This window comes from Physeter macrocephalus, chromosome 4 (genome assembly GCF_002837175.3).
Source record: "Physeter macrocephalus isolate SW-GA chromosome 4, ASM283717v5, whole genome shotgun sequence".
Taxonomy (NCBI): Eukaryota; Metazoa; Chordata; class Mammalia; order Artiodactyla; family Physeteridae; genus Physeter; species Physeter macrocephalus.
The window spans coordinates 11,681,491-11,708,877 of record NC_041217.1 but is presented as its reverse complement, the minus strand read 5'-3'; the positions used below and the strand labels follow the sequence as shown (position 1 = coordinate 11,708,877).

At 33.2% G+C, this 27,387-nt stretch overlaps 1 protein-coding gene across 2 annotated transcripts in view; it reads right to left on the bottom strand.

Moving 5' to 3' along the window:
- Positions 1-27,387, bottom strand: part of BRINP3 (BMP/retinoic acid inducible neural specific 3) — a 440,693-nt gene that overhangs the window by 59,532 nt on the left and 353,774 nt on the right. For both annotated transcript variants that reach the window (XM_007101505.1, XM_024130693.1), the window contains one exon: positions 20,681-20,903. In XM_007101505.1, coding sequence (XP_007101567.1) covers positions 20,681-20,903 — 223 coding nt within the window. The remainder of the gene's footprint in view (positions 1-20,680; positions 20,904-27,387) is intronic.

Genomic DNA, 27,387 nt, shown 5'->3' with positions numbered 1-27,387 from the left:
CATTTGCAAATTGGATGCACCTGGAGAGTATTATACTAAGTGAAATAAGCCAGACAGAGAAAGACAAATACTGTATGGTATCACTTTTATGTGAAATCTAGTATGTGTGTGTGTGTGTGTGTGTGTGTGTGTGTGTGTATTTTATATATATATATATATATATATATATATATATATATATATAAAACTCATAGTATCAGAGAGCAGAATGGTGGTTGCCATGGACTAGGGCAAGGGGAAATAAAAAGAGGTTAGTAAAAGGGTACAAACTTTCAGTTATAAGATGAAGAAGGTCTAAAGATCTAATGTTTAACATGGTGACCACAGTTGGTAATACAGTGTTGTATAATTGAAATTTGCTGAGAGAGTAGAATTTAAGTGTTCTCACCAAAAAAGGGAAAAAATGGCAAATGTATGAGGTGAAGTATATGTTAAAGATCATGGGATTCTTTTCCCAATGTATATCAAATGATCACACTGTATACTTCAAATATATTACAATTTTATTTGTCAATTATACCTTAATAAAAAAGAAGAAAGGCAGGAAGAGAGGGAGGGAGGAAGATATGAAGGAAGAAAGCTAGTCAAGCCTTGCAGCTGAAAATAAGGAAACAGATAACTCTTTTCCCAAGGTAGCTTGAGGGAGCATTCTTGACTGTTCACCTCTGTCGGACCAGCAGCCCTTTGTGGTTATGGAAATGACAGTAGAATATCCTGAGTGGCGCTTCAACAAGGAACCTCCCTAACACTGAGAACCTGATCAATGCATACTTTTATAGATGTACTAGGGTTGAATTTGAAATAGTTAATGAAGAACTAACCGTTCAGAATAAACCCCCAACAGCTAATAATGGAAATCAGTTACTATGCCATAGTGTTCTGGCTGTATTTGAATATCAGTACTGAGGTATACTTGTGACTATTTTAAGTCCTTTTAGTCAAAAGTCAAGGTGGTAGCTAAGGAATATCCCTGTAACAAGTGGTAACTGGGCTACAAAAATTTAGAATTAACAGTCTCTATACAGATAGCTTATTGGAAACAGTTAATTTCTTGAGAATCATATAGGTGTAACCATTTATAACTTTACCAAAGGATATTAGGAGTGAATCAAAAGGCCTTAGAGCCTCATAAGTTCATGCAAGAAAAATGACGTCTGGTTGGTCTGTTTGGGTGTCAACTGTCCATGAAAATGAATAGGAGGGTTTTAGAATCCCATTCATTGTATGGGATTCTATAAACATCAATTAATTTACAGTCATAGAAGCCATGAAGATGCATCAAGTATATTCCAGGAAATTTCAGTATGAACCAACACCTTTTTTTTTTTTTTTTTTTGCGGTCCGCGGCCTCTCACTGTTGTGGCCTCTCCCGTCGGCATGTGGGATTTTCCCGGACCGGGGCACGAACCTGTGTCCCCTGCATCGGCAGGCAATTCTCAAACACTGAGCCACCAGGGAAGCCCCCAACACCTTTTTGAAACACAAGATCTTTTTTTTTCTCCCTCTGTCACTAAAGTGGCTCATGCTCGTGTCTGCCCCCTGTGCTCATATAAAAGAATACACGGCATCTACAGCACCCATATTTCATCTTTGATGTTAAACAAACGCAAAGGTCCTAAAACAAAGCAAAGGCCCTTGGAGAGTAGCTGATTTCAAGTTTGGGGCATGAAAATACAGGCTGGGCCTGGAATACTGTGAAAGGATAATGTGATCAACTGTGATACCATCAGAGAAATTGGTATCCTCAGGAAATTGCAACGCAATATTATGTAGCCTTTCCTGTAGGTGGTCATTTTATTTCCAGCAGGATATGTTATCTTTTATCTAATTAAATTATACATTTAAGCATATTCATCTATAGTTTCCACTTTTGTATTACTTTTTTTCACATTAAAGTTGTGTATTGTACTAAGTGAAGTCAGACAAAGACAATATCGTATGAATATTGTCTTTGTCTGACTTCACTTAGTATGATACACAACTTTAATGTAAAAAAAAAGTAATACAAAAGTGGAAACTATAGATGAATCAAGTAAGTCAGGCAAAGACAATATCGTATGACTTACATAGGGAATCTAAAATACGACACAAATGAACCTATTTACGAAACAGAAACAGAATCAGGGACTTAGAGAAGAGACTGGTGTTTGCCAAGGGGGAGGCGCCTGGGAGAGGGGAGGAGTGGGATTTGGGGATTAGCAGATGCAAACTGGTATATATAGAATGGATAAACAACAAGGTCCTACTGTACAGCACAGGGAACAATATCCAATATCCTGTGATGAACCATAATGGAAAAGAACGTGAAAAAGAATGTGTATATATGTGTAACTGAGTCACTTTGCTGTACAGCAGTAATGAACATAACATTGTAATTCAAACTATACTTCAATAAAAAATAAAGAAAAAAAAGTTGTGTTGTCTTTATAAAATAAATTGCCTTCCAGAGTTTCCTGTAGCCTGGAAAAACCAAATAATATTCCTAACCTTTAAAGGCTGGAGAAATCTTGTCTGTGAACATAACTCATCTTGATGCCTTTCAAACTGGCTATTTTATCACCTTTCCCTAATATCTGCCACCTCACCCCACCCCATTACCTCTGACAACATTTGCTATTAGTATCTCTGGCTCACTCCATTCTGGCCACTGGGGCTTCATAAAATTCCTTAGGCAACCTGGGCTCCACTGCTGCTCAGGGCGCTGTATTTGCCTGAGTATGTGTTCACTCTGCCTATAATCTTCTCCCCCAGATATACATATGGCTTACTGTTCTCTCACCTCCTTTAAGTCTTTGCTGTCAGTTCAATTTAAAATTGTACACACTCACACACACACACACACACACACACACACACACAAACAGAGGCAAGCATGCACCATCCTTGAGACTCTATCTTCCTCTCAGGTTTATTTTTCTCCATAGCCTTCATCACCTTCTATATCAATATATAATTTGCCTGTTCATTTTCCTCCTCACCCACTAAAACATTAACTCCAAGTTTCTTGGAAATAAGTAAATAAATTTTATTTTGTAGGCTGATGCACCTTCTGTGCCTATAAATGACATTAAATATTTATTTGTTGAATGGACAAATAAATGGTTACAAGATCTAAGTAATATTAATTTAAATTTTTTTTCTTTAATATTTAAGGCATTTAAAACAATGAATTTTACTCTGAGTCCAGAATTTGTTATGTTCTAATAGGTATTGCTATGAAACAGTCTTCATTTAAATGCTTTCTCTAGAATTCTCCTTTGGATTTTATTTGATCCAAAGGTTATCTAGGGATGGATTTCTTAATTTCCAGCCAGGTCAGAATTGCATTTAAAACATTGCACTTCAGAAACTTTAGTTAAAATATTTAACCCTATTAGACTATGGTTTAAAAATGGCCTAATAAGTCTCTATCTTTTCAACTTTTTAAGATCAAGATATTAATTTAACAATAAGTGGGTTTGTATGCTCTCTCCTGGACACATCCTCTGGATTGCTGCAATCATAAACCAAATTGTTACATATACTTGAGTATATTTCTAGACTTTACAGTATTTTCTTTGCTATTTAATTACTGTAGCATCATCTACATCATCATCATCACCATCAGTGCCATTATCAAAGAGATATTTTTTTGAGTGTTTAATAAATGCTGAGACTTTACATATATAAGCCAGTTTAGTTTTCATAATATTTCTACAAGGTAGGTACTCTTATTACCCACACATTATAGTTAGAAAACTGAGACAGAGAGGTAAAGTAATTTCTCAAGGCTATTCAGCAGTATAGTCAGGACACTTCTAAAACTCTATCCTATTTCTTTAGAATAGATCTTAATATCTAGTGATGCTTGTCTACTACCATTATCCCCCTTTAAAATATAATTTACCACTTTCCCTTACTTGTTTTTTCAGATAAATTTTGATTAATATGCATTAAATTGCATAATATTAATTTGAAGGGAAAATAATATCTTTATAAGATTTTTTCTTATTCAGAAACATGACTAAGCTCTCCATTTATTCATAATTTTCCTTAATATCCTAAATAGTTTTGTTTTAGCTTATTTCCTTAGTTATATTATATACTTTGACATTCTTGTGAATGTAGTCTTCTTTTCTATTATATTTTGTTACTGGTTTTGCTCATTTAGTAGGCTACTGATTTTTTAGTTTACTTATTTTGTAACTAATTTGTTTAAGGTGTTTAGGTTTTGTTTTGTTTTCTGCTCCAATTGATTCTCTGAAGGCTTTCCAGATAAATAATTATGCCACCTACAACTAATAATTATACCTTCTTAAATACTAATATCTCTATTTTTGTTAATTACATATTCAAGTTTTATTTTACTAGCAGAAGTTCCTAAACAAGAGTAAGTAATAAAAGCAATAGCAGACATTCTTTTCTTGGTAATATATCTAATAAGGATAATTTTATATAATTATATCTAATAAGGATTTTTTTTAATTTTAGGAAAAAGTTTATGTACTTTAAAAAATTAATTATTCTATTAATATCTTGACTTAAAAAGTAATATTTTCAGAAGAAATATTTAGAGATTATAATATCTGAGGCACTGCATAATGCAATGTCTTTTTGTTTTCCTCTTATATAGGAAATCACTTGACAAAGCCTAAAATTCTTGAGTCAGTATTTTTCCTCGCAAAACACCATTGATTGATCTTCCATACTTTAGTATTTAGCACTGTATATTAATTTTTTTTCATGCACACTTAGTTACATTTTCAGTGAAGAAAAATAAAAACTATTTTGCTGTCACAGTCTTGGAAAAAGAAGACAAGCTAGGAGTCAGCTTCCCTCTCATGGTTACAGATTGGCTTGCTGCATTCAGCTTTATATGAATAAACTACATGGGATCCTGTCAAGATGCTCTGTTCCTCTGGTTCTCTCTAGGGGAAGAACGATAGGAATTCAAGAAGCCAAACTGATCCAGGAAGAGTCACTAGCTGTGTCTGCCTTCAGGTATCCCATCCAGAGATGAAGAAGCCTTGATCTGTGATAGACAGATGCCGTGGTGGTTGTCCTTGAAGACAACATGTGAGATGAAGATGACTGAGTGCACATCTCTGTCTTTTGAGTCCAGGCACACGATAGACTGGCTTTTAAAATGTGTCAAATCTTTAAACGCTTTGATGAACTAGGAAGAACTGAAATGGACTAGCTATAAATGACTGACGTTAACTCAGAAATCACAACACAGCACCATCCTTCTTTATAAATTTTGCTTGGTGCTCTGTCCTTTTTTCATCCAGATTCAGGTCTTACAAGAAAAGCTCTCTCTCTCTCTCTCTTTCTTCTCAAATAACTATTAGTTTTCTCCTTATGGAAATTCTATTATGCATTCTCCATGCTCTTCATATACTTTTCTCTTTTCCCCCATAAATTACATCTCTCCATTCTTTATTTGCTGTTTTGGATTAGTTTCTTAAGATTTTCTTCTAATAAACCAATTCCGTTTTCTCTAACAGTCCGCTGCCTTTGTTTTAGTCTTCAATTTACTGATCATATTTTTTAATCCTTCAAAACCTTTCTTATTTTCTGAGGATTCCATTTTGTGACTTTATGCTTCTGCATGGATTTAATATCCTCTCAAATTCCTTAGCAATGAGAGATGAGCAGGAACTGGGAGCCTTCTTTTAACAAATATAGCAAATTTGGGAAGCACCATGGCGTAGGTATTAAGAACCCAAGCTCTGTAGCCAAAGTGCCTGAGTTTGGATCCTAACTCTGCCATCACTAGTTGAGTAATCTTGTTGATACCAGTTGAGTAATCTTAGGCAAATTGCTTAGATTATCTAAACTTCAGTTTTACTCAACTGTAATTTTAGGGTAATAACATTAACTACCTTGTAACATTGTATTAAATGAGCAAAAACAGGTAAAGCATTTACAATAGTTTGACTCCGAATCTGTGCTTAATACATATTAGCTAATTATGACAGCTCTCAATAGCAAGTCAACCCTGGAATCATCACCCTTTATCATGCTATTTCTGTGGCCCTGAAATAAAGGCTACGTCTCCTTTATTTGCTACTTAGGTCACTCTTTCACTTGGATGTGGTATATTGTGAATTGATCAGCTTTAACCTCATTCCTATTTGTTTCCTGCACTATATCTTTCAAAAATCTCTCCATATTAATTGAATGATTCCATAACTTCAAGTAGTGATATTTTGTTAATTTCAATAGGAATTTTGATGAGGTTATGAAACAAAAGTCATGTATTTAGCTCACAGTCATGTATTTTCCTCCTTATGCTTTTAATACGCTGTCAACTTGTATGTGTGTGTGTGTTTAGCATAATATGAGGATATATATATACCTGTGTGTATGTATATATTAAAATTGGTAAGCTTTCTTTATATTCTTACTATTTTGCTTTTAGATTTGTTTACAGCTTATATGAACTAATTTTACTTCAGCTCAATAAAAGATACTACCTCGGACTTGATCTTTTTTGTTTCCTTTTAGAAACCTACATGAAGTCTTCCTGCTGGGTTTAATAGAACCACCACAACAAACTGACCTTCATTTTCTCCTGTGTCCTTTTGTCACATCAATGTTCTTTTGTATTGTTCTATTTGTCGCTGTCTGAAGTGCATCTGGATTGTGAGATAGGGGATTTTGATTTTAACTGGCATTGATTTTTGAGATTTATTCACTCACTTTATAACTTGTAGTGGCTGCTCAAATGAAGTGCTTCAAAGTTTTTGTTTATTTGTTTATTTTTTGTTTTCTTTTCCAGTGTAAGGGATTTAAGCTGGTGTATAGCTTTGTAATATTTAGTTTTCCCATCCTTGATTCATAAAGTCATTTGTTTTTATAAAATAGTATCTTACTTTAATGCTCAAGGAAAGGAACTCCGGGTTTTGGTTATATACCATTACAATTACTTGCTATATATATGCATACCTGTGTGTGTATACATAAACACAGATACATACATATACATGTGAGGAATACATGGAACAAAATAATGATGAAAGGAAAGCTATTTGATTTTTGTTTTGTTTTGTTTTGTTTTTCTGTCCTCTGCATGAAGATTATACGTTTAAAGATTGCACACTGCCTCTACAAGGTGTTACCAAATTAATGGGAAAGAATTTAGGACAAATACTATCTTACTGATACATTTACGAGTGACAGTTTTGACATAACCTATTTTATCTACACACGTTGAAGCCTCCAATATTATTTGTATAAAAACCAACTTCCATATAATATGAGAAAACTTTGAGTGTTATTCCTCTCTTATGCATATACTATTATATTTTTTACAGAATAAGACGTTCGGAAATTCTATTCTACTCTAAGTTAGTCAGATCACACCTACGTCATTATGTTTACTTCTGGCTACAACATTTTAATGGGGGAATATTCAGGAGGAAAGTTTCATGGGTAACATAATAATTCTGATTTAAAAGATGGGCTTCGTATTTGAAATAATAAAGCCACCACAGCATCCCAGTAGTGGATGATGTTCAGATTCCTATTTATTTTGGCAAGTAAACATACATCCATTTCTTCCATAAAATAAGTAAAATTGTTTAGAAGTGATTCAAGTAGAAATGAGACTGATTCTCAACACTGATTTAAATATTTTTAAAAATTGAATGTGTATCTCTTCTAAGAATTTTATTGTCAATAACGGTGAAAGATTTGGAGAGACATTAGTGTCCTTAAATCTGTATTGATTCTCACTTTGTGGTCCATATATGGTTAATAATTGATAGTTAATATGGTGTCAACAAATATTCAGTTTATTTCCTTGTACTCCATAACATTTTTTTTTCCTCTGAGATGTAACTTCATGTACCAATTAATCATCATAGGAAGGTTTTCATTTAATGTAACCTTCCATCTCATGCAAAATATTGGGATGAAAATCGCAGAGTTAAAGGTTATAAAAAAGAAATGTGACAAAAGTGTGTTTTAGTAAATAAATTAGCATTTAATTTGTAGTACCATATCAAGTAATTCCGTTATAGAGATGAGGTAGTGTAATCTCCAAGTCTTTCTGAGAAAGTAATTAAAATAATTATTTGCCAAGAATTGGTACCTAGCACTCAGAAATCATCTAAGAAGCTGAGAAAACAAAAATCTTCTAAAATCATTTTCAGCTCAAGGTAATTGTCAAATATTTTATGGCTATCAAGGTGATTGCATTATAACTGCAAACAATTCTAGAAGCTGTAAATATTGGATTAAAAATGGTGGCACAGTGTTTTCCAAGTGTATACTTTGAGAAGGTAACAGGTATTCTAGGAAGCAAAAAGTTTGTTCTGGAAAAATCCTTGTTTAAACAAATCTACTTTTTTTTTCTAATTGTAAGACATTGTAGAACACTTGTATGCATATATACATTGTAGATTTCCAGCAAAATTTATAGTAATTAAGGTCTCCGAATTTGCTTGACCATGGCTCTTTTAAAAAAAGTATGTGTTATGTATTTATTTTAGAAAACAAACATTAATATCTCACAAAATGCAAATTTTTAGTGGAACACAATGCAGGATTATCGTCAGCTGCTTAGTGAGGAGAAAATGAAGGCTTCCAAGAGCAGAGGCTTCCAAGTACCCTCTGTGGCATGAACCTGTGGGCAATGTCAAATAAGGAACTGATTCTGATTGTTTAAACAAAGTGGTACTCACTCTAAATAGCCCTGGGAAATGGGCATCCTAACCTTGCACACTATGGACTTTATTTCCAAGATTCTATGAATAGGACTTTTCTTTCCAGAAAGTTAACTGAAGTGTTATGGTAGTTCTCTGGAGCCATCCAAATTGTTACTGTTCTCATATCTGACTATTTAAGCCAGCAACCCCACTGAGTTACAGGGGAAAAGTACTTGGGAGTGACATGAAATCTTTCTTGGAAGACTGTTTTAATGCCATGAAGATGGAGTAGGAAGTATTGAAATGACATATGCACAGTAAACCACATGAAAACAAAAAGGAACAAATCTCTCTTATTTGGAATATCTGTATACTCAAGACTATTTCCCTTGTCTTTTGGCTTTCTTTTCCTCAGGTCAGAGAGTAAACAAATTTAAAAGAAGGATAAGACAACATTATAAGATTTTTACTTAAAACATATAACGAACTGATGACCTGTCATTTTGCACTATTCTCACACACATACAAATAAACACACGTAAGTCCACAGAATTTCCAAAAGGAGCAGAGCCTTTTGATTCTGTTAATATCACTGAAAGCAACTGTCTAAAAAGAATTTGGATCACTTTCCTGTATAGACTGTGGGTTGTAGACAGCATTCTCTAGACAAAGTTTCAAGGTGACAAGCCCTCTGATTGCTCCACGTAATCTTTTATCCATGAGGAAAAAAAAAAAAGAAGGGCAAGCACAGCACAATAATCCCACAGGTTTTCATTTTGTTTTGTTTTAATATTATTTTTTTACTCTGCCTAAGACTTCTATGACTAGTATATAATTGATTTAAAAAATCACAAATAGCTTTTTATACATAAGTATGAATTTGCTTTAAAAGAATTATTTTCAACTAACATCTAACAAGGTCTAATAAACCAAAAAATCATGAAATGAGCTCTGTGCTGAAGGTCAAATAGGAACATTATAGTTACAAGATAAGGACATTTTAGAGCCATGAGAACTGAAACACAGGTCACTCCAAGAGCTAGGTGAAAGGAAACAGCATGACAGAAAGAACAAATATGCCTATTGTGAAATTTGTTTGGAAGTGGCCCAGTACCCAGGAGATTGGAGCATACCAACTATTTTTTTTTCTTTTTTTTCTCTCCTTGAATTAATCTCTCTGGCTCCCTTGAATAAGAATCCAGTCACATATGAGTTATCCTGTACAAATAACAATGTGTTTCTTACAGCATTTATGCCATTAGCCTTATGACAAATTTTATTTCGACTATGAAACACATGAAAACACATTTTGCCGAAAATTCACTACATTAGAATTGACCTGTAGATTAAAAATATGATGTTTTTTATTTTGTAAATATTAAATAATAATTATTTAAGCACCTTCCATGTGCTGGGTACTTTATAGTTCCTCTATTTTTTACATTTCTCAATAACACATTGAATATCTAAATATTATATTAAACTTTTTAAATTTACTGATTCATTATTACCTAGCATATGCCTGTGAGTCATCACGGAGTGGTTGAAACACAAAAATTAATAAAAAATTACTTTGTAATATAGAAATGTAAGGAAAATTAATATCCTGACTTTTCCATACAGTTTCATATAAAATTGCTCTCAGCATATTCACTTGTATTAATATATAAGTGCTATTTTTAATTAAATCACAAATTCTGCAAAATTAAAGGATTTTGGAGGCCATACAGTAAGGTGCTTTTATTAGTTGGGATGCAAGTTTGGCTAGTAACGTAAGCCAAATAATATTGGCTCAGAAAAACTGCAATTTCATCCTCTCAAATAACAGTGCAAAAATAAACAATCAAGGACTGATATGCTAATTTCAAAGAGATCAGGCTTTACATATCTTAATATGTTTTTTCATGTAATAATTTTTAGTTCTAGCCATCATATTTGCATTTTAGCCAGGGAGAAGATGAGAGTGTAGATGGCATGCATTCTTCTTTTTTTAAGGATCCAATTCAGAAGTTTCATGCATTCCTTCCACTTACATCCATTCGGTATCCATCCTGGGTTCAAGGGAGACTGAGAGGGGTGGTGCAGCATGTGCTTTGCTAAAACCAGGGGTTGCATTATGAAAGAAAGAGAAGCAAAGGAAGAAGGGATGTAACCTCTATGATAGCCCCACAATTTGTCTTCTAGGTCTATTAGGTCCTTATGAAACCATATACAAGCTCCTGTGTCCCTACCCTTTGAAGTGAAAGGCTTTTGCTTTAGTCTCCCAGGCCTCCCTTGAGTCTCTAAAGGCTGGCTCAAAGGTTAATGATTGGGAAATGTGAAGATGTAGAAACAAGGAATAGCTGTTGAGCCAGGAAACTGGTAACAATCTAGACTACAAATCCACCACAGAGCAGAATCACTGAACTCCCAGTTCCTTGAAAGATACAGATAAAGGCCTGACACACATTCCTAAGTTGTTTTTATAGGAAGCAGAATCCAACGAGATGAAAACTGCTGACTGCAAAACATAGACCCTAGGCTGGTTGAAACCAGAAGGTTGATGATGCTAGAAACTTCACTTTGATGCCAACCAAGCATAGAATTGTGCACGAGCTGATCATGCACCATGCAGCCCCCTCCATCCCTCACACTGCCTTTCAAACATCTTCTCTGAAAGCCACTGGGAAGTTCAGTTCTTTTAAGCATGAGCGCCTGTTCTCCTTGATTGGCCCTGCAATAAACGCTGCACTTTCCTTCACCGCTACCCTGTGTCAGTAGATTGGCTTTACTGCATATTGGAGAGCAGACCCAAGTTTGGTTCGGTAACATTATAAGGAGTTGAAATTGACCTAGAGTGGCTTTCTCAAAGAGTGGTCCACTAGCCCTTTGGTGTGGGTGAGTGGGAAGTGGGAAAGCAAAGTAAGATCCTGTAAGGTGTGTACAAAGTGAAAAGAAGTATCTGCACAGAAATACCAAGATGTTATTATTATTTTTTTTTTTGCATTCTGTTGACTTTTGCATTGATGGTGTCAAAAACAATGGTGGGTAAGCTACTGCAAGAAACTTAGCACAAATCAAGAATGTACTAGTAGATATATATTCTTTTTGGCTACATGCTTGTAGGACAAAAAGAAAGTGTATTTGGTTTTAAAATGTTCCTGGTGAGGCAGTAAAAACAAGTTTATTGTATCTCAATTTCTCAGTACAAGTCAGGTCAAAACCAAATGGGCACATGAATAGTGCACTTGTGCTGCACACTGAACTACAGTGGTTGCCTTGAGCAACAGCACTCGTGCAATTGTCTCAGTTGCAACCTGAGGTAACCAATTTTTTTCTGGCAACTATTTTTACTTGAGAGTATGATAACAGACCAACTATGGTTATTCAGACTTGGATACTTGGCAGATCTGTTATCAAAACTGAAAAAAAATAAATCTCTCACTTCATGACAAACTGATATATTTAAGGGCAATGTTAAAATTCTAGCTTTCAAGTGAAAATTAGAAATTTGGAAAACTTGTATCTGCCACTAAGAGACTGACAGCTTCCCAATATATAAAGACTTTTCTTATGAATCCAATGATGATATTAAGCAATGAGATTTTTTTATTATTATATAATGATATGCATCAACATTTAGGAGATCTTCATAGTTGAGTGAACCAGTATTTTTCAAATGACTAACACATGATTTTGTATGCATGGGTAGAAGATCCATCTGAGGTACAAATCAGACTAAATAATTTAATGTAATAGATTTTAATAGGTTCACTGCATGGTTTTAGATTCTGTATTACAACTGACTTTTAAGAATCTCCCACTTGTTGAATTTTGGTGTAGTATCTAAGAATAATATCCACAATTATTCAAAAAGGACACTGCAATTCTCATTTCTCCAATAAAACTGTGTGAAGCTACAAAACTACAGTTTGCAATGGATTACATGCAGAAACAGCAATGCAAATTCAATTATCTTCTCTTAAGCCAAATATTAAGGAAATGTGCAAAAATCATTAAAGTTTAAATGTCCTATATGTTAATATGTAATGAGCTTGCTTATTATTCTTTAAATTGTATTAATAAGTACATATTTTAAAAGCTCTTAGTTTTAATTTTTACTATGGTAAATATAGTATGGTAAATATATATACGTATGTATGTACATACATACGTATATAGATTTACAGCTTCCATACACAAAAGCTCTTTGGGTTTCTCAATAATTTTTATGCGTTTGAAAAGGTCCTGAAACCAAACAGTTGATAACTTCTGGTGAAGGTCATCATAGAGAATTTCAGCTAGAAGATTTGCCGCTAAAATAACAGGAAAAAACTACACTGAACTCACTTTGTAGAGTGACTCTTAAAGAATGAAATTTAAGGTCATCAAAATGAGAGAGTTGAAATACACCTCCACCCCAATCTTTCCTTTTTTTTGGTAAGGGAATAGTATCTATAACCCTATAATTATTCTTGCTCAAGCTGGCAGTAGCCTAAAAAATGCTTCTTATGTATAAATGCCTCTTTAAATCATGTTTAATCCATTCTTTCTAGGAATAAATACTGTAATACCACCTATAATATAACCAAAGTTTCTCTCTGTTCATTATTAAAGTAACAAAAAAATTAATATTTTTTGTTTGCCGAGATTATATATTTTAAAATACAAGATAAGAATTATAAACCCTGATCATTTTTTTGAATTCTCAAAACTACTTAAAAATAAACACAGACCTACTAGAGCATGGACTTGAGGACACGGGGAGGGGGAAGGGTAAGCTGTGACGAAGTGAGAGAGTGGCAGGGACATATATGCACTACCAAATGTAAATTAGATAGCTAGTGGGAAGCTGCTGCATAGCACACGGAGATCACCCCTGTGCTTTGTGACCATGAGGGGGGGGGGATGGGGAGGGTGGGATAGGCAGGGTGGGAGGGAGGGAGACGCAAGAGGGAAGAGATATGGGAACATATGTATATGTATAACTGATTCACTTTGTTGTAAAGGAGAAACTAACACACTATTGTAAAACAGTTATACTCCAATAAAGATGTTAAAAAAAAAATAACCTGATAATGACTTAAAATTCTTCTCATTTCTGTATTTCTATTGTTTATAAATTAGGAAGTTATAATTTATCCTCACAGATTTCCATTTTGTTCATGTATCAAATAAAATGTGATTTTTTCCAATGTTTAATAGCTATATTTACATTATATTGTTGCTTTTAACGTTATGTATTTATAGTTCTTTATTAGTTTATATAATGTACATTAAGACTTGGCAACAACTTATGCTTTTTCATTGTTCGCATTCCCAGGCCAATAGTCTCCCAAATTGCCTCTCTCAAAGTTGTGTAATAATGGTGAATTTGATGATTATATGTACACTAATAATACACAGACTTCGATAAAATTAACTATCAAAACAAAGGAAAAAAGTAAACGTATTTACCGTACTAGACTTTGAGAGTCCTCCTCTGTCTCAAGTAAGTTTTATGCCATGTTGAGGTTATTTATTACCACAGGAAAATCACATGTTCATACTTCATTATTACTGCTTCCAGGACATATTCAAAATGGAAACAGATTTTTATTAGCTTTTTCATATCACCTAGATTGATATCTATTTATATGTTAGATTTTACAAGGAAACCAACTCCAATTAACTAATCTATTGGAAAGATAATCAGATGCAGTATCTCATGTGTTTGAATGCATTAAAAAGGAAAGTTTAACTAAGGTTAAGAGGCACTATTTTGCAGAAGATTAGTGAGAAATTGTAAATTGGGATTCCAGGAGCACTAAATCATCCGAATTAAAAAAAAAAAGTTTATAGAAAGATTTCAGTAAGGGGACGTATTGAAGAGAATGAGGGTCAATAAAAAGGGAAAATGTTTGGATATTCAGCAAAGGAGGAAGGGAAGAAAGAAAATAGGCTGAAAAGGGATGAAAAAGAACTAAGGGAAAAATATGATTTAAAAGGATTTTTATACATCATTCCTGTATGTCAGATATTGGGAAACATCATTCACAAAGATTTCTCCCCATGAAAATGTTAAAATATCTATTTTTCTTGCATGCATAATAGAGTGGTAACTGCTTGATGATGCATATGGGATAAAAAGGGTCATGTCTGAGTTAGAGAAGGAAAAGTTGATAACAAAACCTCAGAAAGAGAAGTACACTGGATCTAGAAGTCAAATGAAAGCAGAGGTTTGAATGATACCTGAATTCTCTGTCTCATATTGGGTCTACATGCCAGCTTCATTGTCATCCACGATGGACAGGATTCCTGCACAAAAGAAATGGCTGGCTAGTCTTCTCACCCTCACATCTCAAGGTCTTACTAATAGAGACCAACCCTGTCTGCTACGATATGAATGCTGTGTCTCCCCAAAATTTATGTATTGGAATCCTAACCCCCAAAGATGATGCTATTAGGAGGTGGGGTCTTTCGGAGGTGCTTAGGTCATGAGGATGGAGCCCTCTTGAATGAGATTAGTGTTCTTCACCAGAACCCCACCACGATGGCACCTAGATCTTGGACTTGAATCTTCAGAATTGTGAACTGTTGTTTGTAAGCCACCCAGTCTGTGGCATTTTTTGTGTAGAGCAGCCTGAAGAGACAAAGACACTGTCTCAGGTCCATTTGAAGGAATGGGGGAGGGCATTCACCTGCTTAATGGAGAAACAAAATAGAACATGATATGCGTATTGTAACAGGTGATCCAATTTATGTAGAGTGGAAAACATTTTACATAAAGTAATAATTCATTGCTGTGTGTGTTCAGAGGTTGAACTAAAGTATTAAGAAAAATATCACAGAGCACTCATCAAATATGTATTGAGCACTTGCTGTGTGTGAATGTGAGAGCTGACTCTAGGAGCTCTAGCAGATAACTAAGCATTCAGATGTCTTAAAATTCTGCCTGTGTCTCGTGTTTTCAGAGTTCCAGTGGGCAGGGCACTCCTTCTCAAACATGTTAAATATTCCCATAGTTTATTTCAGCATTCCCAGATTTTATCCTCCCCTACCCACAGATACCGTTCAGTCTTTCAACTTCCTTTTCCTCAAGTGTTCATTTTCTTTGTTCTTCCTCTTAGTTCATAATAATAATATCATTTTGAATTGGACTAGAATTGGAGGAGATCATGAGGAGAAGGAGGAGAGAGATGGGAAATTTGTCAGACTCCATGAAATAATGCAAATCTGCATTTGGAGATCAGTCTGAAATAGCACTTCAATTAAAATCATTTTTATATCTAGGGTTTTAGACTATTCCTATGGTTGTCATGTTAAAGTACATATACATATGCATATATATGTATTGATATATATGTATATATATTATATATTAAATTTTATATATAATGTATAGATCTATATATAATGTACATATTTATAATGTATGCATATAATATATAATATAATGTATGCACATGTGTATGCATTTATATATATATAATTATATATGTTATTATTAGTAAGATGGTATTATTCCACAAATACTAGGGATTCAGGATTCAGTCTGGTTGTATAAGGTTTCCATATGATGGCGATAATAATAAAATAAAGTAATAATATTATTTCTTTAACATAACATGTATTTATAATATAAAACATTTCAACGATATACAAGTTAAATAATTTTAAAACACTTGATAACACATTTTTAAAGACAGAGAATATATATTATATTAGAGCACAGGTTGGCAAAATTTTTCTGTTGGAGCCAGGTAGCAAATATTGTAGGGTTTCAGGACTGTGCTGTCTCTCTGTGGCAACTAACTGCCATTAGGTTGTGAGAGTGGCCACAGACAATATGTAAACATATAAGCATGGCTTTTTCATTTATGCACATTTTAATATGAATTCCATACATCTTCATCAATCAAAAATATTATTCTCCTTTTGATTTTTTTCAACACTTTAAAATATAAAAAACATCCTTGCCCCACAGGCTGATACAAAAACCGGTGAGGGCTGGATTTGGCCTATATGCCAATTTCTAACTCCTGTCATAGAGCATATATAAGAAGTACATGACATAGCTCTCAGATAAAGAATGACATAGACCTAAACTCATTCTTCTCTGTGACGTTAGAGAAGTGATTTCATCCTATCTCACTTTCCATTGTTAATGAAGAAGAGATAACTTTGTAAAAATATTTTAATAAATTTTTAGTGGTTTACTGCAGCCGCATGCACTGCCTCAGGAGAACCAAATGTGCAGACCTGCCCAACTCCACGTGCCGTGACAGCACATTGCTAGCTTGAAATTGACCGTGGTGGAAATATTTATACTACAAGAACTAGTAAATTCTATAAATCAGGTGTTTTTCTCCCCTAAAGAGTTTGTTGTTAAGCCTTTACCAACAGACCTTTAAATGTAATATTTCTATGGAACCTTGGCTGCTCTGTGAATAAGACATGACAGCACAAAATAGTATAGTTGAGGCACTTTATAGGAACACTATCTAATTACTTCTCAATAATTGTTACAACTATTTTTCTTTAATGAAATGAATGTCATTTTTACTTACCTCAAAAATTTTAGAATAGCAACAAAAGTTGACTACGTCAAAGAAACAAGATTATCACAGGCTTTGGAATTTACTTAGGTAAGAAAAAGGATTTTGATGTCACACGAATTCATGAGAGGGATAGTGGTAGCAGTGCAGACTTGCTATTTGGATAGAGGGCCACACGCTTTACCAGAAAGAAAGAATTACACTGTACATTATAAAGAAAAACTTCAACTGACCTGCATTATACAGGAAATGTTAAGAAATAATGTTAAAGGAGGTGTACTTTGCAGGTTTCATTTTAGTTTGTTTTTGTTTATTTTTCCGGATTTTTAAATATCAGATATTGAAAACCAGTTCTTAGGGTTAGATGAATTCAAAAGACTAGCTGAAAAAATTCCATAAAGACAGGGTAAAAAAACAGAATTTCTGCTAGAAGTGAGTCGCTGATATTGCTTATCCACTTTCTCTTTCAAAAATTTCTGAAAACACACCCTACAAATTTCCAACCTCTTTTCCACTGTATTCTACTAACAAACTCTAGTACATATTTTTTGTTGTCCTAATGTAATTTTATATTATTCTATTAAAATGGGAAAAATAAAAAGCAAAACAGAAACAAAAATCTCACATTCCTGTAAATGTGCTGGGGAAAAAATCCAAATTCAATAAAAATCTTTCATCTAGCAAGAAGTCTGTATTTTTTTTTATTGTGTGTGATGAGTAATAGCCAACATAGGAATTAAGCTAAATTGAAAAAAAGTCAAGAAAAGCCTTTGGAGATCTTTGATTTATTTAGTTCAGAAGTTTTGTAAAACAAATATTTATTTCTACCATTTACTGAATTTTGTTCCAAATAATGCATCTTTATTTTATGCTGCCTATTTATTTATTCTGTAATACCCAACTTGAATTATTTCATATTTTTCTTAAAAATCTTGTACTCTAATGACATATTTGAATATTTAACTTTTATTTGAATAGAAATTAAGGTCTCTTTTGACATATTTTACCCCACTATTTGTTTCATTTTCAGTTTCCATTTCTCCACTCATTCCTTAAACATATCCTCAGATTCTGTCTACATATTTCCCATGGTATTACATTCAGATCTTATGGTTTCACGTGCACTGATGTTTGCCATCTTACTCTCTCAAATCTCCCCTGAGCTTCAGACATACATATCCAGCTCCAGTTGAATGTGATTAAAAGAACACTTAAAGTCAACAAGTTTATAAGCAAACATCAATTTGCTTCCATTCCATTCTACTGTATTTCCTATTATGTTTGAGGGTAGAACCATCTATTTCAATGGTTTACAAACTCTATTTAACCCACACAGAGCATAAAGTTCACTATGAACTTTTTACAGAGCATAAAGTAACAGTGTCTTTCTCCAGCCATAATTTTCTGTTAAGGAATATTTCCTTGAAGTATGCAGGCAGATATATAAAAAATATCTTATGCGTGGAAGGAATAAGAAAACTTACAGGATGCATAAAATAACAAATCTTAATACCTGTGCTTGGAGAGAAATTTATAGCAGTGAAAGCCTATATTAAAAAAAAAATGAAAGCTCTCGTCCATAACCCACCTCTTCTCTCTAAGAAACTAGAAAAAGAAAATTACAGTACATACAAAGTAAATAGAAGAAAAGAAATAATAATAATCACAGTGGAAAAATCAGATAAAAAAGAGAAAAATAATAGAGAATATAAAGAAAACTAAAAGTTAATGTTTTGAAAAGAAACAAAATTGACAAACTTTTGGGCTAGACTGACCAGACAGGCAGACAGATGGGGAGAAGAGATGGATAAGAAAGTGAAAAGACTGGAAGGAGATATTTATATATCATACTACTGATAAGGGATTGGCATCCAAATACATAACTTACTCTTACAACTTAATAATGCAAATAAAAAACAAACAAAAAGTGAGTGAAGAAAATTCAAATAGATATTTCTCCAAAGAATATACACAATGGGCAATAAACACATGAAAAGATGTTTAGCATCATTAGTCGCTGGAGAGATATAAATTAAAATCAGAAAGATGCCACTTCACATCCACTTGGATGACTATAATCAAAAGGTCAGATAATAAAAAGTGTTGGTGAGGATATGGAGTCATGGGAGCTGTCACTCATGGTTGGTGGAAATATAAAATAGTACGGCCATTTTGGAAAACAGTTCGGCAGGTCCTCAAAATGTTAAATATAGGATTATCTTCTGAAGAGTCAATTCTGCTCATAGATACATATCCAAGAAAATTGAAAACATATGTCCACATTTTAAAAAAAAGCACATGAATGTTGACAGCAGCATTATTTATACTAGCCAAAAAGTGGAAACAACGCAAGTGTCCATCAAATGATTAACTGATAAGTAAAATGTGATATACACATACTACTGATACATGCTACAACATGGGTGAACCAGAAAGCACTATGTTAAGTGAAAGAAGCCAGTAACAAAAGACCACACACATACTGTATGAAATGTCCAAAATAGGCAAATCTATGAGGACAGTTAGTAGATTAGACAAATCTATAGAGACAAATAGCCTAGGGATGGGTGTGGAGTATGGGGACAGACTGAGGTTTTTTGGGGACAGTGACAATGTTCTTAACTTAGATTGTGGTGATGGTTGCATAAATTTGAATATGCTAAAATCCAATGACTTGTAAAAAAATTCCAATAATTTATTTTGAAATCGAATTTTTAAAATGTGTAGACTCAGTTTTTTGTTTTTTTGTGTGTGAAAGAAATCTGTAATTACAGATTTCTTAATGATTTAAGCATCAGGTCAAACTTCAAGTATTTTATAATAGAGATACTGGTACAAATGCATACTCTCTTATGACTTTGTCCTAAATTTTTCCTTAGCTTTTCATTTTATGTATTTTCAACCTGACTTCTACTAAATACATGCAAATTTTTATTGCACTGACTGGTCAACACATCTTAAACTAGCAAATCTAAAACCCGTGCTTCCCCAGATCAGTTCAGGCACAAATATTTTCATAGTCTGTCAACATTCATATAAATTGTTTGAAACTTTCCCAGCAAGTTTCATAGATTCATGTAGAATGAGCTTTATGGTTTTCTGAACACAGGTCAAAGAAAAATTTAAATTCTTTTAAAGAATTAAAAAATTTAAATTCTTTTATTTGAAAATCTTAAGAAATTTCACTTTTTATTCCTGCTTACTTCCTAGGCTTACAATGTAACTGTAAGTCTTTGTGTTTTTATGTTCACTGTGATACAATTAACAGTTGACTACCATGAATAACAAGTTAGAAAAATTTATTGATTCTGATAGTAAAAGAAAATTTTAAAAAAAAGAAAATAGTGTATGTGCTCTCATTGTACTATTACTTTGGAAAATAACTACAATTAATTATTATGAGACTTAAGACTACATGTTTTCAGATTATCTCTAATAATATAAATAACATTGTGCTATATATATTACTACATCTACATTCAGAAAATCTGTACAGCTGTCCTCAGTTGTCTACATTGCTACACGTCTTACCTTTGTCTTGGCAAGCTGATAAGGGGTTGTTTATGACATCTCTTGCTAAGGCTAAAGAGCTTGTGTACAATTTTCTGTGCCTTTAGGAAAAGTTGCTTCATGCTGTTCTCCAGTTGTTCATAGCGGCGCTGAAAATTAGAGTCCATTGTCCACAAATGCATTATGGTAGATGTGTTGAGGAAATAATTCATGGGTAGCCTTTTCATAAAGAACTTGAATTCATCTGAAAAAATGCCAAAATTCAACACTTTAATAATAAAATAATTATTTTCCCTTTTCCCCAAAACACATTTAGTATGTTAACGTTAAAAAAGAATACAATCTATTATTTTCTGTGTAGCAAATTAATGGCAAGAAGGAAATTTTTTTTATGCTTTAGGATTGTTTTCTTTTTTGTTCCCCTCAAGAAAGAACATTCACAGAAAAAGATAATTAAAATAATCGTGCTACAGCAAATAATGGGGGCAGAAAGTTTAAGGTGAACTTAATTTTTCCACATTCTCCTTTCGATGGTATTTGAATTTGATGGTATTGAAGTTTTTCCCATAGGTAGTGGTCATTAATCTAGCTTTCATTTTTGGCAATAGTATTAATAATCTGTTCCAAGTATTGTTCATTAAATAAATATTTTCAGAAAATTTCATTAAATCAGTATAGAAATATATATATATATTTTTATTATCATTACTAAATGATTATATTGTTTAAGGAAAAAGAGGAAACTTTTATAGTGTAAAATATAATATTCAACTATGTACTCTGGTTGTTCCCTTAGTAACTGACCACATTTCAATTTGTTAAAACAACAGTTTAAAACCTAACTGTATACTTAAGAGAAAAAAATAAAAAAAGAATTTAAAGCTCCAGTATTGGCTTTTTGTGCGTGTCAATAATTATCATGTCTAAACTATTTTCCTTTCAAATGTCTAAGTAACTAACAGTAGGAACAAAAGTTGACACTACAATAAAATAATCATCTAAAAGGTCTATTAATGATCTCAACACAGAAGAGCCAAAAGATAGAAACAACCCAACTATTCATCAATAGATGAATGGCTCTACCAAGTGTGGTATATACATAAATAGAATATAAGCCTGAGAACAAAGGACAAGTATTGTATGATTCCACTTATATAAAATATTTAGAATGTTCACATTCATTGAGACAGAAAATAGATTAGAATTTACCAGGGGATGGGGGATGAGCAGATGGGAAGTTTTTGCATAATAGCTATAGAATTTCTGTTTGTGGTGATAAAAACTTTTTGGAAAAAAGATAGTGTTGATGGTTGCACAGCATTGTGAGTGTAATTAATGTCACTGAATTGCTCATTTAAAATGGCAAATTTTATGCTATATACTGTTACCATAAAAATATTTTAAAAAACAGAAACAAAGAGTAGAGCCTTCTCCCCATCTCTCCTTTTCTTCTTAAATATTATGATCATGGACTCAAAACATAAACATTTTATTTATTTTAGTATCTCTTTAAAGGATTTATTGTGTTTAGCATATCACATTGCCCCCAGTTCCATGTTGGAGTGGCTGGGTTTCCTCTGCATATATACTCCAGCACAGGACAAGATTTGGAAAATGTTTTCAGTGGCTGAAGATGTATTATTTAGTAAGTGATACTAACCACATTTTAGTCACTATTCTACCCATAAAAATGTTATATGGCATGCATTAAACCTCAGTCTCTCTGTGCCTTAATTTCCTCCTTTGTAAATGAGATAGAAAGTTTTGGATAATAATAATCTCATTTTATTTTAAAATTCTATGATGTTACAGTTGTTTTAAATGACTGTTAGTTTTAAATATCCAATTCAAAAACAGTTGTTTTCAAAAAAAAAAAAAAAAACAGTTGTTTTCAAATAGCCAGTTACAGGCGTCAGTGTTTAACTGAACTTGGACAAGGTATGTTAATACTGATTCCTTATTAGTAGAGAATGGCTCAATTGCAGTGTTTCAAAACCTCCAAATTATCATCCACATTTAAAAAAATATGCCATTTACATGGGAAAAGATAAACTACACTGATACATATACATATTTAAAGCAACTAATTTATATTTTTATATATCAGGACTATTTCAGTAATCAAATCCAAACCATTTCGTCAGTGATGGAAAATGCAACTTTTAAACAATTAACAGAAAATTCTATTCATGAATTTTGGGGTTGATATTTGTTCTAGAGGAAATAAATACAAAGTTCTGGCATCTTTTGGACATTAAAGGTATAGACTTTACCAGAAGAACAAGGAAAAATAAAACAAAAGGAAAAATAGGACATTTTATTGCAAAATTTATGGGGAAAGATTTTTGAGGATATATCCATTTGATGTGCTTCAAATCATTTTTTTAATGAGAAGGGTATAAATAAGAGATACATTTTAAAATTCCAATTTCACAGTACCCTACATTTTGTTTGGTCCCATGTGTCTCTTCTGAGAAACTCTCTCCTTTGAATAAAGGAGTTCGTGCATGGAAACTGGAAAGCATTCCTTGGATTATTCACAGAGCAGATACCACTACTGTGAAAACTAATCATTCATTTCACTGTCATCTTTAATTTGAACACTTTTGATAAGCCTTTATTGTTTCATGGGTATGCATATTTTCATTGTTTGTTATAGTAGTATTATGAAAGTTTCTAAATCAGTAAATTTCATTCACGTTAAAGAATATGTTAATTTATTTAATTTTACCAAAGTGTTTGTAATAGTGTATGTCCACTGAAAACTGGCACTATGTAATTTCTAAGAAACAGTTTTAACATGACATTTGAATAATGACTTCATTATGAAGTCATTAAGAGTCACCAGTGACAGTCACCCAAAACATTTATTGGACACCTGTTGTGTACAAAACATACAGATGTTTCAGTTTATGAGTGAGAATATGAATAAACCTTTCATCTTATTTTAAAAACATGACAAATAACATTAAATATTTTTAAATGTTAAAATAACATCTTATCTAAAATTCATTCTACTTAGACGTCAATAGAATCTCCAGAAATATTCCTGTGGATATCTTTTCTTTTATTTTTGGCAATTAGTAAAGTTTTTATTTATAGAATATGAAAATGAAATTTGAATGATACGTTAGAATTATTATATAAATCTAGAGATTTACATAACTACAAAGAGAAAAGATAATGATCAGGGGACATCAGATAACATTTTACCCTACAATAATTTCCAAACCCACGTAGGAGATAAAGTGCTATTGTTTTTCAAATGGCAAGTAAACAATGACTAGCCATACTTTTTGGGGGGATAAATTTTTAAAACAAATTAATGTCATATAAAAATAGCCCAGGAGAAATACATTCAATATCTGAATTACTAGAGAGAGATTAACCTGGAAATCCCTGTTTGCTAAGTATGTGTGAACTGAGGATTTTTGCTCAGCATACTTTTGAGGACTATAGAGAAACAAAACAACAACAATAATACTAGTGGTAATAAACATCCTGTATGCTGGAAGGAATTTACAGTCAGTCGGTCGTCTTCACAAAACTAATTCACATGCAGCAAAAACTAATACAAAGGTAGTTGTATGATATTAATGAATTCTGTGGAGGCGAAGAGAATTAGGGTAGATGACGTCTTTCCAATAAAATATAGAAGACTAGCCAGGCACCATGTTAATTCTCTAGATTACAACTATTCCTCCATTAAAAATGAGGTTTTTTCTAAAATAGCTGAGCAAGGTTTGTTGGTTTTTTTCCCCTCTCCTCTAATGCAAACTCTAGTTAACATATGATATCTAATTAGCTAATTTTAAAACTAATTCGCTCTCTCTCTCTGCTAACACGAGTTCTTACTTTGGTAGGAACTCAATTTTAAGTGCTTTAAATATTAACTCAATCCCCCCCAATAATCCTTCATGTAAATTTTACTGGAGCTGTTATGTATGTAGAATGCCGACGATTTTTAGTTTCATGACTTCAATGTCGGCAAAAATATTTTATTAATGCTACTGCATTTGCATATTGATCTTATGTATTTATATATTTATGCACTCTATTCTCATGCTTCACAGTTGAATTAAATAGGTAAGAGTGGAGAACGGAATATTTTCAGGGTGTAAAAGAACCAGCCATAATACATAGAGCCTGATTTGTGTTTCTGCCTTTATTGATGAGCATGAAAAGCATTGACCAATGTATTGATAATGCAATTTCACATATTCAGAACCTCTGATCAGAACTGCTTTGGAATATATTTTCAAAGGTGTTCTAAAGCATTCTAAATTTTCTAGAGCTTTGGGACCATATAATTTACTTCCTCAGAAGTATAGAACAGTAATCAGATACTTTTGTATCATTTAGAGACAATTTCTTGAGTTGTAAATCCACCAAAATATCCAAAACAGAAGCTGTTTCCATTAGAAAGTAGGACTATGGGTAGGGAGGACTCAGGGAGGAAACTTGTGCTTTTATGGTATTTATTATTTCATATGAATGTGTTATTTTACTAAAATTTAAATAAATATTGTGAATCAGTAAAAAACATAGCCAAAAATACTATTAAATTGTCAGTACACTGTGTTTATGTCTTATGTTTCATACATTTACATAAAATGCTATTATTTAGTGACTTGCTAATATAAAAGTAAAAGCGTACTGGCTCACATTCCATGTTTTTTTTTCCTGTATCAATTAACATAGTGGTACGTTCAAAGTATCTTTTCAGTAGAAATGACAACGCAATATAGATAATAATTTCAAGTATTATGAAAGCATAGCAATAGTCTTACTACAGTAACAAAATATTGTACAGTATATAGCAAAGTATGTAAAGAACATGGACACAGCGCAATCTTTAAATTAAAGGATGTAATAGGCAAAAAAATGTTTGTCAGATATATAAGAAGAATCCACGCAAACGTTTGTTTTTAAGCAGGAAGGATAATCGATTCTCATTTTGTGATACTACTGGTCTAGCGTCTTCAAACTCCTCTCTCCTGCTTATGTTTGTAAACACAGGATTTTTTGAAATAATACATGTTAATAATATATTCTAGCAACACAGATTTTCTGTAATCAGTAAGTTAAAAAAGCAAACATTATCTCCTTATACTGAATGCAGTACCAAGGCCTTATCTATACGTGAACACATGGCAAATATAGTCTGTTTCTATGGATGGATTTTTGTTTATCAGTTTGTTTAGCTTTCAGTAGGTTTATACCTATACGGAGTACTACCTCCAATGCTGACAAATAAATATCAAACTACCTACCACCGGACCTCAAAGTTATTGCTCAACCAGAACCCCTTCTAATAAAGCTGTTTCTTGTTTCTTGAGAATCCCAGTTTCCTAGAAGATAGTATGGATTCTTCTATCTTCCTCTGATTTTCAAGGACAAAGATTTGCCTAGCAAATAAATTGTGAACCTTGACGCTCCAGAAATGCAAGCCTTAAGTAGGTAAGACACAAAACTGAGAGACAAATGCGAAAGTGCGTAGGAAGAAGGGCTGACGGGGAAAAAAAAGTCAAGACAGATAAAATTTAGGCAGTGGGTGTCCTGAATGGCAGATGTTACCAATGGCTGAAACGACAATCTGACCTTTGAGGGAGTATAATGAATAGGCAAATTTTGACCCATTCCACAATCCTGACTAGAACTGGTTGATTTTTAACTTTTACAAAGTATTTTTTTTCCTCCAAACATTTCTCAGGGACTAGTTGAATCACTTGTACCAGTTTAGAATTTTGTCAACTTCTACAGTAAATCACTGAGACGACTTTGAGTGGTCACATATCAATGCAAGTCTATTCAAACCATTCTATACGCCACGGGTATAGAATTTACGTTGAAATTGACAAAATACTATAATGCTGCATAAAGTAAATGGCAAGCCTCTTCAATAGCTTGTGAACTGGCCAATTTTCTGAGGCTACAAAGGGGTTCAAGCAGGCATAAATCAGAAGTCGAAACTAATTCCTTAGTAGGTGCCTAGAAATAAGTTGTGCTTTCCCTGACCATTTTCTTTTTCTCTGAAAGATACATCATACATATTTTTATATTAAAATACTTCAATACAGCAAGACAATGAATCTGTCCTTCATTGGATTGCCCTGTTTATGAACCCCTCTTCAAATGTTTGAGAACTTACCCAAACAGAGCTTTATCTCTGTAATTATAACTAGGTTATTTCTATAGTTATAGTTTATCTCTCTAACTATAACTAACTAACTCTAACTATAGAACAGGCAAGACCCAGGTCTTCACTTTCCCAGTGCCCTTGTAGCTACAGAGTGGATGCATCATCTAAGCTATAGAAATCAGGTGTACCCACGCAGAGTTTGGATCTTAAGCTGTTGATGCAATAACAAAGAGGATGCCTAGAGCAATTCTCTAAGGAGATAGTGGTTACAGCAGTCATGGTAGTACTATTGTATGGTCAGGCCACTCAATATGGCTATTCTCTTGCTCTCTGTCCATCCCCTGCTTGACCAGTGCCTGCTTGACCTACACCCCACTCCCATAACTTACCTTCCTAAGTACCTGCCCCAGGCTTCAGCTAGTGATTGTTCTAGCTTTAGATCAGAACTCTCCACTATGCTTATCAAATGGGGATGCCCCTCTGCTGGTTTCCTTGGCAACCAATAAGCCAACTTGATGTCAATTCCCCTATAACTGGTAACCTCCCCCTGTCTATGGGAGCAAAGACAGCCACTCTATCCTGTCCT